Source organism: Leucopleurus acutus, assembly GCF_964270905.1.
Source record: "Leucopleurus acutus genome assembly, chromosome: 20".
Lineage (NCBI taxonomy): Eukaryota > Metazoa > Chordata > Mammalia > Artiodactyla > Delphinidae > Leucopleurus > Leucopleurus acutus.
The window spans coordinates 45,188,776-45,205,635 of record NC_139162.1 but is presented as its reverse complement, the minus strand read 5'-3'; the positions used below and the strand labels follow the sequence as shown (position 1 = coordinate 45,205,635).

The 16,860-nt window shown below is 39.7% G+C and overlaps 1 protein-coding gene across 3 annotated transcripts; it reads left to right on the top strand.

Moving 5' to 3' along the window:
• The first annotated feature begins 427 nt into the window (after window positions 1-427).
• On the top strand, window positions 428-16,200 carry LOC309977020 (uncharacterized protein). Of its 3 annotated transcripts, none has more exons than XM_082862928.1 (8): window positions 428-518; window positions 630-743; window positions 1,330-1,384; window positions 5,509-5,834; window positions 7,571-7,627; window positions 9,249-9,375; window positions 9,659-9,754; window positions 13,006-16,200. In XM_082862928.1, the coding sequence occupies exons 5-8, from the start codon at window positions 7,619-7,621 to the stop codon at window positions 14,748-14,750; spliced, it is 1,977 nt and encodes a 658-aa protein (XP_082719054.1). In that variant the 5' UTR covers window positions 428-518; window positions 630-743; window positions 1,330-1,384; window positions 5,509-5,834; window positions 7,571-7,618; the 3' UTR covers window positions 14,751-16,200. The 3 variants fall into 3 exon arrangements, with proteins under 3 accessions (XP_082719054.1, XP_082719055.1, XP_082719053.1); XM_082862929.1 differs by lacking the exon at window positions 428-518 and having other exon boundaries at window positions 543-743; window positions 13,006-14,274; window positions 15,216-16,200; XM_082862927.1 differs by lacking the exon at window positions 428-518 and having other exon boundaries at window positions 543-743.
• The last annotated feature ends 660 nt before the right edge of the window (window positions 16,201-16,860 follow it).

The window sequence follows — 16,860 nt, the reverse complement described above, 5'->3', positions numbered from 1 at the left end:
ACTTTAAACACTTTATTTATTTATTTTTAATCAAAGAAACTGTATCAGGAACAGCTGCACAACCACACCCCCAAGGTCACAAACTGAAGCAAATGCACTCACGAGCAGTAAAGGGTCACTCTCCTTACGTCCTCCTCCACAGGCCAGGCTGCAGTAACGCCCTGGAGATTCATCTCCTTTAGCCTCCTCGGAATCCGCTCTATCTTCCCTTCCACCTGCCAGAGCCTTCAGACTCTGTGGCGGTATCCAGCGCCAACCCGTGGTAAGCTGAGGCTGAGAGAACAGGACGACCCCTTTTGGCCCTCTGGGACTCCTAGTCCACACTACATGTCCCCGAAGTCCCCGCGGCCGGAAATAAGCTTCCCGTCAGAGCGCGACCGTTGGTGCCAGAGCGCGACCGGAGGTGCCAGAGCGCGACCGACCGGAGGTGCCACATCACAGCTGGGACGGCAGACGCGCGGAGTGATTTGCGGAGTCAGCGGAGGAGCCGCAGCTCGCGGCTTGTGCTTTTGGGACGAGTACGGTTCTGAGAGGGGCTCGGAAGGTTTGGGTTGCTGGCTCTCTCGGATCTTTTGGGTACTGGACTACATTTTCCAGAAGCCTGCGGGTGTAACGTTACTTCCTACTAGGTTGTCAGCGCTGTTAATGCTGGAACGAGCTGAGCTGCGCAGCGGCTGTGGGAGCGCGGACTCTTGATGTGGACCGGACCGCTGGGACCCGGCAGGACGCCGGAGAAGCAGAAGGTGAGGCGTTTTCTGAGCCCCGGGACAAAGACCGGCCGTGTCTAGAGCCTCAGGCCTTAGCACGCCACTGTGTGTGTGTGTGTGTGTGTGTGTGTGTCTGTGTAACGTGATGTGCCTGTGGGACTGCATGATTTTGTGTGACCACTTGAGAGAGTGGTAATTGTGTCTTCAGACGTGAGAGCTGTTGTGTTAAGCTGCGAGAATGACCAGATAAAGAAGCTTGTCTCCAAGTCACAGACCTGATGTCAGAATGAGAATTTTAGAGCCAGAAACAGCCTCACGTTCGGGGGGCTGAGAAGAGAGGAGGCAAAAATCGAGGTAGTAAGATTCCAGTTTCCCCTCAGGAATCCACCTGGGGAGCCCTATGCGGATTCTCGACTTCCACTCTGGTTCCCAAAGAGGGAGGGCATCATTGCTCAGGTCAGTCGCTGAGCTTCGGCTGAGTGTCTACTTTAACTCGTGGGGTGGGGGCCGTGGGGTGGGGCAGGGAGAGTAGAAGATGTTTGGTTCTAACAAATAAGTCTGCGCTCAAAGAAAGGCTTGGTGTCTCAAGATTATTTAACTCTTACCAACTTCTCTGACACAGATGACCAGAGAACAAGGGAAGAGTAGCTGTTGGACAACTAAGATTTTTATCCAAGGTAAGTTGTTTTTCTCTTTTTTGTCTCTGAATTGCTTTCTGGATTTTCAGGATATATCTTTCTGTCCTCGAAAATCTATAGCAAGAACCCTTTTAGTGATCTGCTTCTTGGGCGTTGCTATTCCAAAGAATAATGGGGATGGGGGGAAGTTAGAGGAATGGACCCAAAGAAGATGTTCCACTCCATTTCTCTCTTTTTAACCTGAGGTACACATATTCGTGTGCCAAATATTTTAATGCCGCCTGTATACATAGTCCTTTTCTAAGATTTTTGAAGGAATAGAATAAATCCCACAGAGTGAAATTTGAAGCCTTTCTTTTAGTATTTTCTTCTCAATTTTATTGTTTAAGAGATGATATTGTAAGTATTTAAAAGGTTCAAAAGAGCATTCAGCAAATTCTCCCTCCCAGCTCTGCCGTTAGTCACGGAGTTTTCCCACTTCAGAGGGCAACCAGTGTGACTAGTTTCTTGAGTACTTCCAGGGGGATTCTATGCATGTATTAGTACATGACGGGCTTATTCATTTTTAATAGCTGAACTGTATTCCATACTTCTTCCATGTTTAAAAACTGACCCTTACTAACTTTCAGATGGCTATCAGTCTTTTACTATTGTAAATGGTGGTGGGATAAATATAGATGCTCATTTGATGAGTTTATTAGTAGGATGAATGCTACTTTCTGGGCCAACTTATGTGTGGACTTTAAATTTTAATACTTCTTGCTATATTTTCCCTCAGAGAGGCTGTATCGTTACTTTACTAATCACTATTTTTTGATTTTATGTTTTATCCAAGGTACTTTGCTAGTTGTTGGAAAGCTTAAGAAAATTATTAATATGCTATTGTAGAGTTTTCAAACTATGGTGTTGTTACCTTATTTTTTGTGTGTGTGGTAAAATCAATTCACTGAGCCATGATCAGCATTTTTTTTAACTTTTTATTACGAAAAATTCAAACTGTACAAAAATAGACAAAATAGTAATGAACCTCTATGTACCATCCTTTGTTCAGCTTCAATAATGATTGACTCATAGCTAGTCTTGTTTGATCTATACCTCTGCCCACCCCAGAATTATTTTGTAGCAAATGCCAGATGTTGTTGTATTACTTCATCCATAAACATTTCAGTGTGTATGTGAATGATGAGTCTTTTAAAAAACTTAATCACAATACCATTATTTTCTCTCAAACAATATTTCTTTAATATCAGATATCCAGTTAGAGTTTAGACTGCCTCTCCGGGCATATCTTTTTTAAATTTTAAAATTTCTTTGAATCTGGGTCCAAATAAGACCTATGTGTTGCGATTGGTTTATAATGTATTTGTTGAAGAAACTGGGTGATTTGTTCTGTATAGTTTCCCACAGTCTGGTATCATTAACATGTTTTTCTGTATTTCCTATAGATTAAGAGCCTTAGCCTACATGCACCAATTTGAATTTCCTGGATGGGATCAGAAGGAGATCCCAGATTAATTTTCAACACTTTATAATCCAAATATTGGGGAAGGTTTCCTGGGTAGGGAAAGTTCAGGCTCAAATGGACCACATACCAGGTGGACAGTTGCTTCTCCCATTGGACAATCTATGGTTAATGGGTCTGAGGAGAGTATGTGCCTTCAATCTGACCTACAGCCCTTATGAAATGGCAGCAGGATTGAAAATCCATAAAGTTAGAGGGAGACATTATTATTAAAAGACCTCATATGTGATGAGTCTTCATGTGCCTGGAGGGTGAGACATGCTCCCTCTAAATATAGGAAACAGTGATAAGGAGGTTTCCTAAAGTTTCTTTGAGATGTGAGTCAGACAGGAGGCCTTAAATTAAGAGAGATTAAGGCTTGAGGCAAGAGAGAGACACATGTAGGTGTCCTTTTGCCACACTGCCATTTATTTATTTTTCACATCTTTATTGGCGTATAAATGCTTTATAATATTGTGTTAGTTTATGGTGTACAACAAAGTGAATCAGCTATATGTATACATATTTCCCCATACACACTGCCACTTAAAAAAGGGAGCTGTTTAGGGGCTTCCCTGGTGGCACAGTGGTTGAGAGTCCACCTGCTGATGCAGGGGACACGGGTTCGTGCCCCGGTCCGGGAAGATCCCACATGCCATGGAGCGGCTGGGCCCGTGAGCCATGGCCGCTGAGCCTGCGCGTCCGGAGCCTGTGCTCTGCAACGGGAGAGGCCACAACAGTGAGATGCCTGCATACCGCAAAAAAAAAGGGAGCTGTTTAAAGAGACCATTGTGTCTCTTAATTAAGCCAGCTGCCTGGGACCTATTGGGAGATGAAAGTTCCATTGAATGCCTTTCGCAAGAGCCCAACATTGTGTGTTTTGAGAAGTGAAATGTATGCCTTGGTCACTACTGTAATGTCTTGAACTCTGAAGGGAATAAGGATTGTCCTGGTGAGTCCTTGTGTATGTAGAGACGAGTGACTTTGATTTATATTTGAGTATCTGTAAGGCAAGAGATTCCCAGATTTCTTTACCCTTAAAGGGACAACTCTTAGGCAATGGCCCAAGAGTTTGTAAAAATGTGCAGATGGGACCATTTGTTTGTCAGGACATTTGTGCAGAGATGACTTCCTAAAGTTTGACCACTTGTTCTGATCCTTGGATCCTGTCCTTTATGGGGGACATCCTAGTTAAGGAATGGAAAGCAGCAACATTCCACTTAGCTCCATCACCTATGATGGTGGCAGTGCTATTCATAAAGTCTGTGGGCTCACATTGCTGTTTACTTAGTTAAATCCCAGGAGGATTCCTAGTCAAGGGCTCTGAGGGAGGGGTGACCTCCTCTAGCACCATGGCATCTGGCAAGGGACTAAGGACAGGGAAGACCACTCCCTCCTGTAGGTGGAACATTCCAGAGGGCTCAGGCTTGGCTGAGCCTATGGGATGTACCTGTGCTGAGTTTGTGGGGGTGCTGCCTCCATGATCCAAGGCACAGTAGGCATCTGGGTTCAGAGAGTCCCAGGCTTAGGGTCTTTGAAAGCCTTTATCTCCAAGAGATCTTAGTATATAGCCAGCAGTTGTCACTCTAGTGGTGTATAGCATAGGGCCAAAAGGGGCACTTTCTTGCATCTTAAGCCTGTAGGCACCTGGTGGCCATCAGAGGGGGTTCAGAGGCATGAGAGGAGGTTGCTGCAGCCTCTGCAGAGGAGTCTCTGAGGGCACTAACAGGAGTGACTGCTGATTTTAATTTGAACAGATTCTGGAGCCTTTTATTGGCAGGGTTCCTTTCCAAGGTGGGATGATTTGTAAGTAACGGCATCAGTGAGATTAACTAAAATTTGTAAGTAAGGAATATGTTGCTTCCAGACCCAAATACGACTGAAAGACATTATGGGTGCTGAGAGATTTTACTGTAGTTTCTTGACAGTGTCAGGCATAGAGTTGCCCTGTTTTACCAATACTTTTCAGGAATTTAATGAAGGTGTCAGGGCTTTGCATTATGTGTGAGGCAGTGGCCTATGTCTTTTTTTGTGAGCTCTTTTGTGAATATTTTTATGTCCTTAATGAGCAAGTTAAATGAATCTCCTCAGAGGAGGACGTCGTCCATATAATGTCATACCTGTGCTCCTGGAAAAAGGTGGATGCAGTTAAGACTATGTACAATGGCAAGGCTACTGAGGTATCCGTGGGTAGCCTGGCAAAGGTACATTGTGTTAGACCTTGATAAGAGAGGTATTTAGGGTGTGGGTTTAGCAAACTTCCTGTGAAGAGGAATTGAGAGTTTTTAGCCATGACATCAACATTGGGTCAAGACAGCACTTGTGAAATATTTTATCACAGGCTCATACCTCATGCCACACACAAAAATTTACTCAAAATGCACCATCGACCTAAATGTAAGAGTACAAGCAGCCAAAGGGGAAAAAAATACATAAATTGGATTTCCTCAAAATTAAACTTTCAAGCTTCAAGGGACACCACCAAGAAAGTGAAGATCCAGCCCACAAAGTGGGACCCGAAATTTGAAAATCACAAGTTCAGGAAGGGAATTGTATTTTGGAATATATGAGGAATTATTACAACTGAAATAAAAAGACAAATAACCAAAATTTTTTTATTCCTTTTTCCTTTTGGCCACGCCACGACACATTCCCCAACCAGGGATCGAACCCATGTCCCCTGCAGTGGAAGCACGGAGTCTGAACCACTTGGACCTCTAGGGAAGTACCACCAAATTTTTTAAATGAACAAAGAATTGGAATATACATTTCTCCAAAGAAAATACACAAATGACAAATAAGCACATAAAGATGTTCAACATCATTGTGGAAATGCAAATCAAAATCATGACATACCACTTCAGACCCACTAGAATGAATTTAATGCAAAAGATGGCGAAGATGTGGAAAAAATGGAACTTTGATGTATTGGTGGAACTGTAAGATGATGCAGCTGCTTTGAAAAAGAGTTGGCAGTTCCTCAAAAAGGTAAATATGGAGTTACCATATGATCCAGCAATTCTATTCCTAGGTGTTTATATCTAAGAGAAATGAAACATATGTCCACACAAAAACATGTACATGAATGTTCTTAGTAGCATTATTCTTAGTAACAATAAGTGAAAACAATGCAAATGTCCATCAACTGATGAATGGGAAAAATGTGGTGTATCCATACAATGGAACATTATTTAGCAATATGTATAAAGGCAAAGGTACTAATCTATGCTGCAGCATATGCTAACCTTGAAACATTATGTTATGTGAGAGAAGCCCATCACAAAGACCACATATTGTATGATTACATTTATATTAAATGACTAGAATAAGCATATGTGTAGATATAAAGAGTAGATTAGCAGTTGCCAGGGTCTGAGGGAACAAGAGTGGGAAGTGACTGCTAAGGGGTATGGGGTTTTGGGTAATGAGAATATTCTAAAATTAGATGGTTGTGCATCTCTGTGAGTATACTAAAAACCACTCAGTTGTATTTTTAAAAGGATGAATTTATGGAATGTTGAGTTATATGTCAGTGAAGCTGTTACGAAAAGAAAGAAGTATAAGGAAGATTCTATAGCCAGTGGGGGCAGAGAGTGGTTAAATTCACAGACCTGTTTGCTGATCACGTAAGTGTTAATTGTATAAAGAATCTAGCGCATAGTATGTGCTCTATGGAAATTATTTGTTGTACAGCCACTTTCTCAAGTCATCCCCAGCCTTACATTTACAGGCAGAATGATGTTCAGCAGGATAACAAGGGAGTGCTGCCTCCAGAATTCCTGAGTTCAGCTGAGGCCATGATTGGATGCAACAGGCAGCCTTCTTATTTTGTTTTTAATTTTTTGGCAACGCCATGTGGCATGCGGGATCTTAGTTCCCCAACGAGGGATTGAACCTGCGCCCCCTGCAGTGGAAGCGAGGAGTCTTAACCACTGGACCGCCAGGGAAGTCCCCAGGCAGTTTTCTGTTAAAGGATGTTTTGGGGAATTCCCTGGCAGTCCAGTGGTTAGGACTCTGTGCTTTCACTGCCGAGGGCCCAGGTTCAGTCCCTGGTTGGGGAACTAAGATACCACAAGCCATGCAGCCAAAAAATAAATTAATTAAATAAAACTTTAAAAAATTAATTAAAAACAAAAAGAATGCTTTGGATTTGTTCTTTGGTTACTTGATGAGTCTAGTGTGACTTCGTGTGGCCTGGATGAAGCCTACAATTTGTTCTCAAAATGCTTCTTGCACCTTGGAATGTGAGAACGAGCCAGGGAGGCACCCTGAGCTATTTATATTTAGTGTGTTGAGTCTGGGGGAAAAAGGCAGATCTTAGTTGTGGGAAGTGTTTGTTCCAAGATTTGGCCTACATGGATACAGAGCACTTCTAGGCCTGAGGGCCCCATCAATGTCCTTGAAGCAGGTATGACTTGGATACATTTTGGATCAGAGGCCCCTAGTCTGAAAATATTAACCACTCAGGACAGGTCAGAGAACCCTACGAACATCATAGGAATTGGGTACTGCTTTAGCATAAATTAATTCTTCTGTATCTATGTTTTTTGGGATTGGGGAAGGGATTTGATTGTTTATATTTCTGCAAATCTCAGTATATATATTGGGGCATGGAAGGGACCAGGTGCCATGAAAAGGGAAGGAAATATTTATCTTAACTTAGTCATTTAGAAGGAAGCCTATTCTCATAGTTTCCTTTTTCTTTCCTGACTCTGTATTCTCAGGACTCAGCACTTCCCCAGAGGAGGACTAATAATTTTCCCTTCTAAGCCATGCCCCATGTGAGTTGGTGTTTTTTCTTCTCCTCATCAAATAGTCATTGTTTTCTAGCATATGAATGCTCAATATTCTTATCTCTAGATTTTCTGCCTCACTAAGCCCCACCCCTCTCTTCTCTAGCCATATTTAGGGATCCATTCTGCAAATCAGGAAATGTATTAAGGAAAGAGTAGAACCTCTTGTGTCAGAATGTGGTTTAATGAGATGGGACTACACATGCAAAATTCATTCTTTCTCACTGACCTCCATTTTCTGGTTGATGAGGATAGAAAATTGCTGTTTATCTCAGAATGTGGTGAAATCTTTGGTCTGTGAGGCTTTTAAGATTGGAAATGTGATCAAATGTAGGATTGAGAACAGAGAGAGAGCATGTCACGTCAGTGAGTACCTCAGAGGCGAATACCAGTGACAAGGTCCATTTCAAATTTGAATAGAATGTGTAAGTCAGGGGCCACATCTGTGTGAGTTTAGCTCATCTTTCATTGGTTTTCTGTTGCTCAGAATAAGCAAAGTGTACAGTGAGCAATGATGAGTGGTAAAATGATCATCCAGAGGGTTAGATATTTGCGAATTTTAGAAACAGAGCTGATGTTAGAGAAGGAAAACAAACTAAATACTGGAAAATAAGAAAATGATTACAGGGAATTCCCTGGTGGTCCAGTGGTTAGGACTCTGTGCTTTCACTGCCAAGGGCTGGGGTTCAATCCCTGGTGGGGGCACTAAGATCCCACAAGCTGCGCTGTGCAGCAAAAAAAAAAAAAGGAAAAAAGAAAAAGATTATAATTATAATATGGAATATTATATACCTTATAAAAATGATGTCTATGAAAGGATTTGCCAGGACAAGGAAGAATATTATTGCTAAGTTATTCTGAGACTTGAGTTGGAAATAAATTCTTAAATTATATAGAAATCTTATTTTCTAAAATAAACATTTTTTTTTTTTTTTTTTGTGGTACGCGGGCCTCTCACTGCTGTGGCCTCTCCCATTGTGGAGCACAGGCTCCGGACGCGCAGACTCAGCGGCCATGGCTTACGGGCCCAGCTGCTCCGCGGCATGTGGGATCTTCCCGGACCAGGGCACGAACCCGCGTCCCCTGCATCGGCAGGCAGACTCCCAACCACTGTGCCACCAGGGAAGCCCTAAGATAAACATTTTAAAAGATATTTGGAATGGGCCCATCAGTTTTGTTTTTTTCTCTTTTTTCTCCCTCCCTTCCTCCTCCCATCCTCTCTTTCTTCCCTCCCTTCCTTCCTTCCTTTTTCTTATTTTCAATTCTTTAAAGGGAAGAGGGGAGGAAGGAATTTGCAACTTATTTGAGAATTTGCATATGTTATGTGCTTGCACACAGTATTTCATTTAATCAGAGAACTCCACTTACCTGGCTTTTGTTCATTCTTGTAACTGTTCACAAAAAGCTATGACAGAGTAATAGGAATGTTTAGAAACTATTTAGGTGCTCTGCATTTATCACACTCTCTTCCTTTCTGTTACTTAGCCATATTGCAAGCTTCCAGCTTCAACATATTTCTGTTTTGGCCACTTTATGTAATACTTTTCTTCTCTCATTACTTCTAAAAAATATTTCTTTATTTACCATTAACCATGGGTTGTCATTTCAGAGTTTGGTGTCATTCAAGGATGTGGCCATAGACTTCTCACAGGAAGAGTGGGAGTGCCTGGACTTGCAACAGAAGGATTTGTACAGAGACGTGATGTTGGAGAACTACAGCAACCTGGTCTCACTGGGTAATTTTGTCTGTTCCTAATAATTCAGCTTCAGTCTTTGTGAAATTTAGAAAAGTTTCCAAGTGCCTAGCTGAATTTCAGACCCCTAGTCCCAAATAAATTTTTTGTGCTTTATAAACTTTGAAATGGACAGCTCCATTGGGCACTTTTATCTACTCTTTTCTTCAGATATCCTTTCTCTGAATCTTTCTGTAATTGACCTTCTTACTTGAGGAACAGTGGACTCAATTTTAATTCTGGACAAACAGAGTGTAACCGTATCTATTTCCATTCTTATAAGCAGGATTTTCCATTTCTAAGCCAGATGTGCTCTCCTTATTGGAGCAAGGGAAGGACCCTTGGAAGGTTGTACGGGATGTGACAAGAGGTCTGAGCCCAGGTGAGTAAGAGATCATCAGGCAAAGGGAGGCTGTTGTTAAATTCCTTCATAAGTTGGCCACACCTTTGAGTTATTAGCTCCAAAGTTCTCCTCACAGACCCAACCAAGGCCTTTTACTCCTAGGCCTGTAGAGTAAAATCCTGAGCCCTGGAGGACAAAACTGTTTTAGCATCAGTTACCTAAGGAATCCCCTTCTTTGCTCCATTTACCACTTCCCTTGTTTTCTTTCATGTTCCCCTGTATTTTCAAACAGGGAATAGCCCTCCTTTTTCGGTGATAACCATTTTAACATTTTATATTTTTGACCCAGTGAAACCTGTATGAGTCTTTATCCAACAAATATTTTTAAATACCCTCTATATTATAAGTATTGAGAATATAACAGTAAACAAGAAAAATTCCATATCCCCATTGATCTTTCCTAGCAGAAGAAATAGTAACAAATAAAAATATACAAAGAGTGATGAGTGTTATGAAGCAAAACAAAAAGCATAGAGAATCACAAAGTAATGGGGGCAGGTGTTCTTATAGAAAGAGTGGTTAAGGATGGCTCTCTGAGGTGCTTGCATTTGAGGGGAGACATGAATAGAGTAAGCCATGCAAATTCTGGGAGAAGAGCAGGTTTTTGTTTTTTAGGGTTTTTTGTTTGTTTTTTGGCCACCCTGCATGGCTTGTGGGATCTTAGTTCCCCAACCAGAGATCAAACCCAGGCCCTCGGTAGTGAAAGCTCAGAGTCCTAACCACTGGACTGCCAGGGAATTCCCAAGAAGAGCAGTTAAGGCGGAGGGACTAGCAGTTGCAGAGGAACTGAGGTAGCAGTGAGTTTGATCCTTTTGAGGATCAACAGTTAAGTGTGGCTAGGGTGAGTCAGGGAGAACAGAAATAGAAGAAAATAATGTATCAATATAGATTCATCAGTTTTAACAAATGTACTGCACCAATGCAAGATATTAAGTTATTACTGATCAGGGAACCTGGAGGGGAAGGAAAAGGGAGCATGTGGGAACTCTCTGGACTTAATTCAGTTTTTCTGTAAACCTAAAACTACTCTTAAGAAATAAAGTCTTAATTAAAAAACATAAGATAAACTATAGCATGGGTTCATAGCAATTCAATTCAGATTCTGAATTATAGGCTTTTTATTTAACCCTTTTTAAGATCTTACAGCTGCATCTATTTTCTCCCATTCCAGGAGTCCCAATTATCAAGGACACTAAGAATGATGCAATTAGAATATCACATAATTACATATTTTATCCCACATTATACAAGAAGCCTCTAAAATAAGATCAACACTACAACTAACAATATGATTACTCAAAACAGTTTGAGATAATTGTTTTCGCAGTTTTTTGTTCCCTTCGTAGGGTATATCACAGTCAAATTACTATGTTTGAAAGTTATTTGAAGTAGTTTCCTTGTATGGTTATGCCACCAATTGTAAATATTGGTTCTTTTTTTTTTTCTTTCAATTTTTAAGCTGTGCTTTCTTGTAATTTAATTTTGTTTTATAATTATTTAATATATTTATATACCACCAAAGTCAAATCTACAAAACAAGTTATATTCAAAGAAATCTGACCTCTATTCCTGGTTCCTCCACCTGTTCCTTCCCTACCCTGTAACTATGGGGTTTATTCCTCTCCCTTTTTAAAATAAAAGCAAATGTGTATTATACATTTATACTTCCTCTACCTCCTCTCCTTCCTAATATAAAAAAGAGCATAACTATACATACTTTCGTTGACATTTCTTTTTTTTTTTCTTAATTTATTTTTGGCTGCATTGGGTCTTCGCTGCTGTGTGTGGGCTTTCTCTAGTTGCGGTGAGTGGGGGCTACTCTTCATCGCGGTGTGCGGGCCTCTTATTGCGGTGGCCTCTCTTACTGCTGAGCATGGGCTCTAGGCACATGGGCTTAGTTGCTCCATGGCATGTGGGATCCTCCTGGACCAGGGCTTGAACCCATGTCCCCTGCATTGGCAGGTGGATTCTTAACCACTGCGCCACCAGGGAAGCTCGACATTTCTTTTACAATTAATAGTGTATTTCAATCAGCACTTCATATTAATATAAAGAGATATTCCTTTTTAACTGCTTCATAGTACTCCATGATGTGGATATACCATGATTATTTCAACCAGCCACCTACTGATGGACAATTGGGTTATTAATCTTTTTCTGTAACAAATTATGCTTCAGTGAAAACTTTCTGCATCAAAAATTTTGAAATTTGCTGGTGCAATTAAAAAAATTTTTTTTATTGCTTTATTTTTTTGTTTGTTTTTTGGCCATGCCACACAGCATGTGGGATCTTGGTTCCCTGACCAGGGATCGAACCTGTGCCCCCTGCAGTAGCAGCGCGGAGTCTTAACCACTGGACCACCAGGGAAGTCCCGCTAGTGCAATTTTGAGATAGAGTTCACATAAGTATAGATATTTATACATATCTATTTTTTCCCAGCTTGTCCTTTTACTTTCCTTAATGTGTTTTTGACATGCTAACCTTTTCTTTTGTTTTTTACTGTAACATGGTCATTTTTTAAAATTTTACTTCTACATAGATAATTAATCCAACATCATTTTTTTTTTGGCCCCACCACACGGCATGTGGGATCTTAGTTCCCCGACCAGGGATTGAACCCTGCAGTGGAAGCATGGAGTCTTAACTACTGGATGTGGGAAGTCCCAATGTGGTCATTTTTATCAAGTTGTGATTTGGAAAAATTTCCCCATTCCTAAGTTATAGAAGAAGTCACCCAAGTTTTATTCTAGTTATTTCTGTGTTTTCATTTCTCTGAGTAAGGGTATCTGATCCATTTGGAATTTATCCTACTGTAAGCTCTAAGGTACTAATGCAATTTCATCTTTTTTTCTCTATGTTTATCCTTATGTCGTGTTTTTTTTTGTTTTTGTTTTTTTAAGGAAGAAGGAAGGTTTCATTATTTGCAGCAAGTAAGGAGAGCACTGGGGATCTTTCCCAAAGCAGTGTCTCCTATGTTTATCCTTATGTTTATCACTTTCATTTATTAAAAAAGAGTCCATCTTTTCCTTACTTGTTTTAGCTGCTACTGTTACTGTATGCTAAATTTGCACTTATAATTGTGTCTATTTATGGATTTTTCTTTTCTGTTCCATTGGTTGCACTGACATCTTATGAGTATGATATTCAGTTTGAGTCCACCATTTCTATCTTAGAAGTTTCATTTTTCCAGGAATATGAAAATAGCATTTGTTTACTTGTTATCTTACAGACTGGGAATCCAGGTGTGAAACCAAGAAGCTATCATCAAAAAGAGAAATTTATGAACTAGAAGCATCTCAATGGGAGATAGTAGAACAACTTACAAGCCGTAAGTGTGAGTGCAAAAGTCAAGATGATAAGGAATGCAGAGACCAGTTTGAAAGCCATTTAGGAAATAAAGAGGGACTTTTTAGGCAACTAGTAGTCTATGAAGAAATGCCTAATTTTAGTCAAACCACATCCCTTACGTTACAACAGAGAATTCATTCTACTGAGAAATTCTATGAATGTAAAGCGTGCAGAAAATATTTTATCCTTGGCTTTCAACAGACTGAACATCAGAAAAATCATTCTGATGAAAAATTCTATGAATGTAAAGAATGTGGAAAGGCCTTTATTTGGGACTCACAACTTACTTACCATCAGAGAGTTCATGTTGCTAAGAAACCCTATGAATGTAAGGAATGTAGAAAAGCTTTTATCTGTGCCTCGCAACTTATTTGTCATCAAAGAATTCATACTGGAGAGAAACCTTATGAATGTAAAGAGTGTGGGAAGGCCTTTATTTGTAGCTCTCATCTTACTCAGCATCAAATAATTCATACTGGTGAAAGACCCTATGAATGTAATGCATGTGGGAAGGCCTTTTTTCGTGGCTCACAACTTACTTACCATCAGAGAGTTCATACTGCAGAGAAACCCTATCAATGTAAGGAATGTGGAAAGGCCTTTATTCGTGGCTCTCAACTTACTGAACATCAGAGAATTCATACTGGTGAGAAACCCTATGAATGTAAGAAATGTGGGAAAGCCTTTAGTTATGGTTCACAGCTTACTCTACATTATAGACTCCATACTGGTGAAAAGCCTTATAAATGTAAAGATTGTGAGATGTCCTTTATTCGTGGCTCACAACTTACTGAACATCAGAGGATCCATACAGGTAAGAAACCACACGAATGTAAACAGTGTGGAAAGGCCTTTAACTATGGCTCACAGCTTATTCGACATCAGAGGATTCATACTGGCGAGAAACCATATGAATGTCAAGAATGTGGGAAATCATTTATTCGTGGCTCACAACTTACTGAACATCAAAAAATTCACACTGGTGAAAAACCCTTTGAATGTAAGGAATGTAGGAAAGCCTTTATTCGTGGCTCACATCTTACTCAGCATCAGAGAATTCATACTGGTGAAAAGCCCTATGAATGTAAAGAATGTGGAAAGGCCTTTATTTATGGCTCACAACTGTCTCAACATCAGAAAATTCATACAGGTGAGAATCCCTATGAATGTAAGCAGTGTGGGAAGATCTTCATTTGTGCCTCACAACTTAATCTACATCAGATTTTTCATACTGGTAGGAAACCATATGAATGTAAGGAATGTGGTAAGACTTTTATTCGTAGCTCACAGCTAACTTACCATCAGAGAGTTCATACTGGTGAGAAGCCCTATGAATGTAGTGAATGTGGGAAGGCCTTTATTCGTGGTTCACATCTGACTCAGCATCAGAGAATTCATACTGGTGAGAAACCATACAAATGTAACGAATGTGGAAAGGCCTTTAATCGTGGATCACAACTTACTCAACATCAGAGAATTCATTCTGGCGAGAAGCCTTATAAATGTAATGCATGTGGTAAGGACTTTAGACGTCATTCACACCTTACTCAACATCAGAAACTTCATAATGGAGAAAAACTGTATGAAAAAATTAATTTAGTAAATCCTTTACCTGTTTGTCCATGACATTCACCTTTGGGATATCAGAAAATTCAGGTTATGAATGTGAGAATCCTTTTTTACTTAAACTCATAAGTAACTCACCTTCAGAGAATTCACATTTAAGAAAGGCTAGATTAATATAAGTGCAGAATTACTTTCCATCATATTTCAATCCTAGTTAGACATTAGTGAATTCATATGAGAGCTCAACCCTAAAATGTAGGGTTCTCTTGTACAGTATCACCTGAGCTCCACCATTTAGTATGTGGGTGTTCCTTTGCAAAAGTTACTTAACCCCTGTTTGTTTTAGTTTCCATTAATATCACATATTTCATCATAGTGTTCTGCAATTTAAAGAAGTAAATACATATACCGTAAAGCCTTAAAGCAATGTGTGCTACATAGTTAATGCTTAATAAATGTTAACTATTATTGTAAACGTTACTTTTATTTAGTGTTTTAATCATTACTTTTAATCTTACTTTACAGAATTCAAATGAGAAGGAAACTTTACAAATACAGTACATACGGTAAATCTTTCATCACTCTTACTAAGCCTCAGATAAATCATTTTGGAACAAAACATTCTAATATTATTAATGTGAGGTTATACCTGATTCTGAATCAAAATTCTTACTAAAAGGAAACCCTAAGGGGAAAAAAGTGTTTTGCCCTTACAAATAAAGCTGCTTGTGAACATTTTTGTATAAATTTTTGCGTGAACATAAACTTCCATTTCTCTGGTCTAAAGTTTAAGAGAGTAGTTTCTGGGTTATATAGTAAATGAACATTTCTCTTATAAGAAATGGACAAATCATTTTCCAAAGTGGCTTTTCCATTTTATATTCACACCAGGAACATGAGTGACAGTTTCTCTGTATCTCTACCAGCATTTGGTTTTTTCACCATTTTTTAATCTTAGCCATTCTAATAGGTGTGTAATGATATCTCTTTGTGGTTATAATTTCCATTTCCCTAGGGGCTAATGATGGTGTGCTTATTTGCCATCCCTGTATCCATTGTGGTGAAATGACTGCTTCATTTTTGAATTGTATCTTTTTTTTTAACTGTTGGATTATGAGAGAGTGCTTTCTTTATTCTAGACAATACTAGTCCTTTGTTTGATATGTAGTTTGCAAAAATTTTCCCCAGTGCGTAGCTTTTCATCCTTTTAGCAGGGTTTTTTGAAAAGCAAAACTTTTTAATTTTGATAAGGTCTAGCTTATTACTTTTTCCTTTTACGGATTTAGCTTTTGGTGTTAAATCTAAGGACTTGGGCTTCCCTGGTGGCGCAGTGGTTGAGAGTCCACCTGCTGATGCAGGGGACATGGGTTCATGACCTGGTCCGGGAAGATCCCATATGCCGCGGAGTGGCTGGGCCCGTGAGCCATGGCTGCTGAGCCTGCACGTCCGGAGCCTGTGCTCCACAGTGGGAGAGGCCACAACAGTGAGAGGCCCACGTATGGTAAAAAACAGAAAACAAAAAAACCTATATATATATATATATATATATATATATATATATATATATATATATATATGGACTCCTTTTCTAGCTCCAGATCCCAAAGATATTCTCCTACATTTTTGCCTGAAGTTTTCATGGTTTTATGTTTTGCATTTAAGTCTGTGATCCATTTTGAGTTAATATTTGCATACATTATAAACTTTAGCTTCATGTTATTTCTTTGTTTTTGTTGCCTTATGGGTGTCCAGTTGTTCTAATACCATTTGTTGAAAAGACTACCTTCAATAAATTGATTTTGTGCCTTTATATTTGTGTATGTCTATTTCTGTATTTTCTCTGCACACGTCTGAGTGTGCCTATCCCTCTGCCAGTACCACCCTGTCTTGATTACTGTCACTCTATAGGATTTCTTAATATTGAGTAGAGTGATTCCTCCCACTTTACCTTTTTAAAATTGACTTAACTATTCTAGATCTTTTGCCATTTCATATAAATTCTAGAATAAAGTAACCTATATCTACAAAAAAAAGAGTTTGCTGAGTTGTAATAGAATTTCAATTTGGGGATAATTGACATCTTTACTCTCTGAGTCTTCCAATCCATGAACATGATATGTATCTTCATTTTTAGGTCTTTATTATGGGTTTAATTGTGTTCCCCAAAATA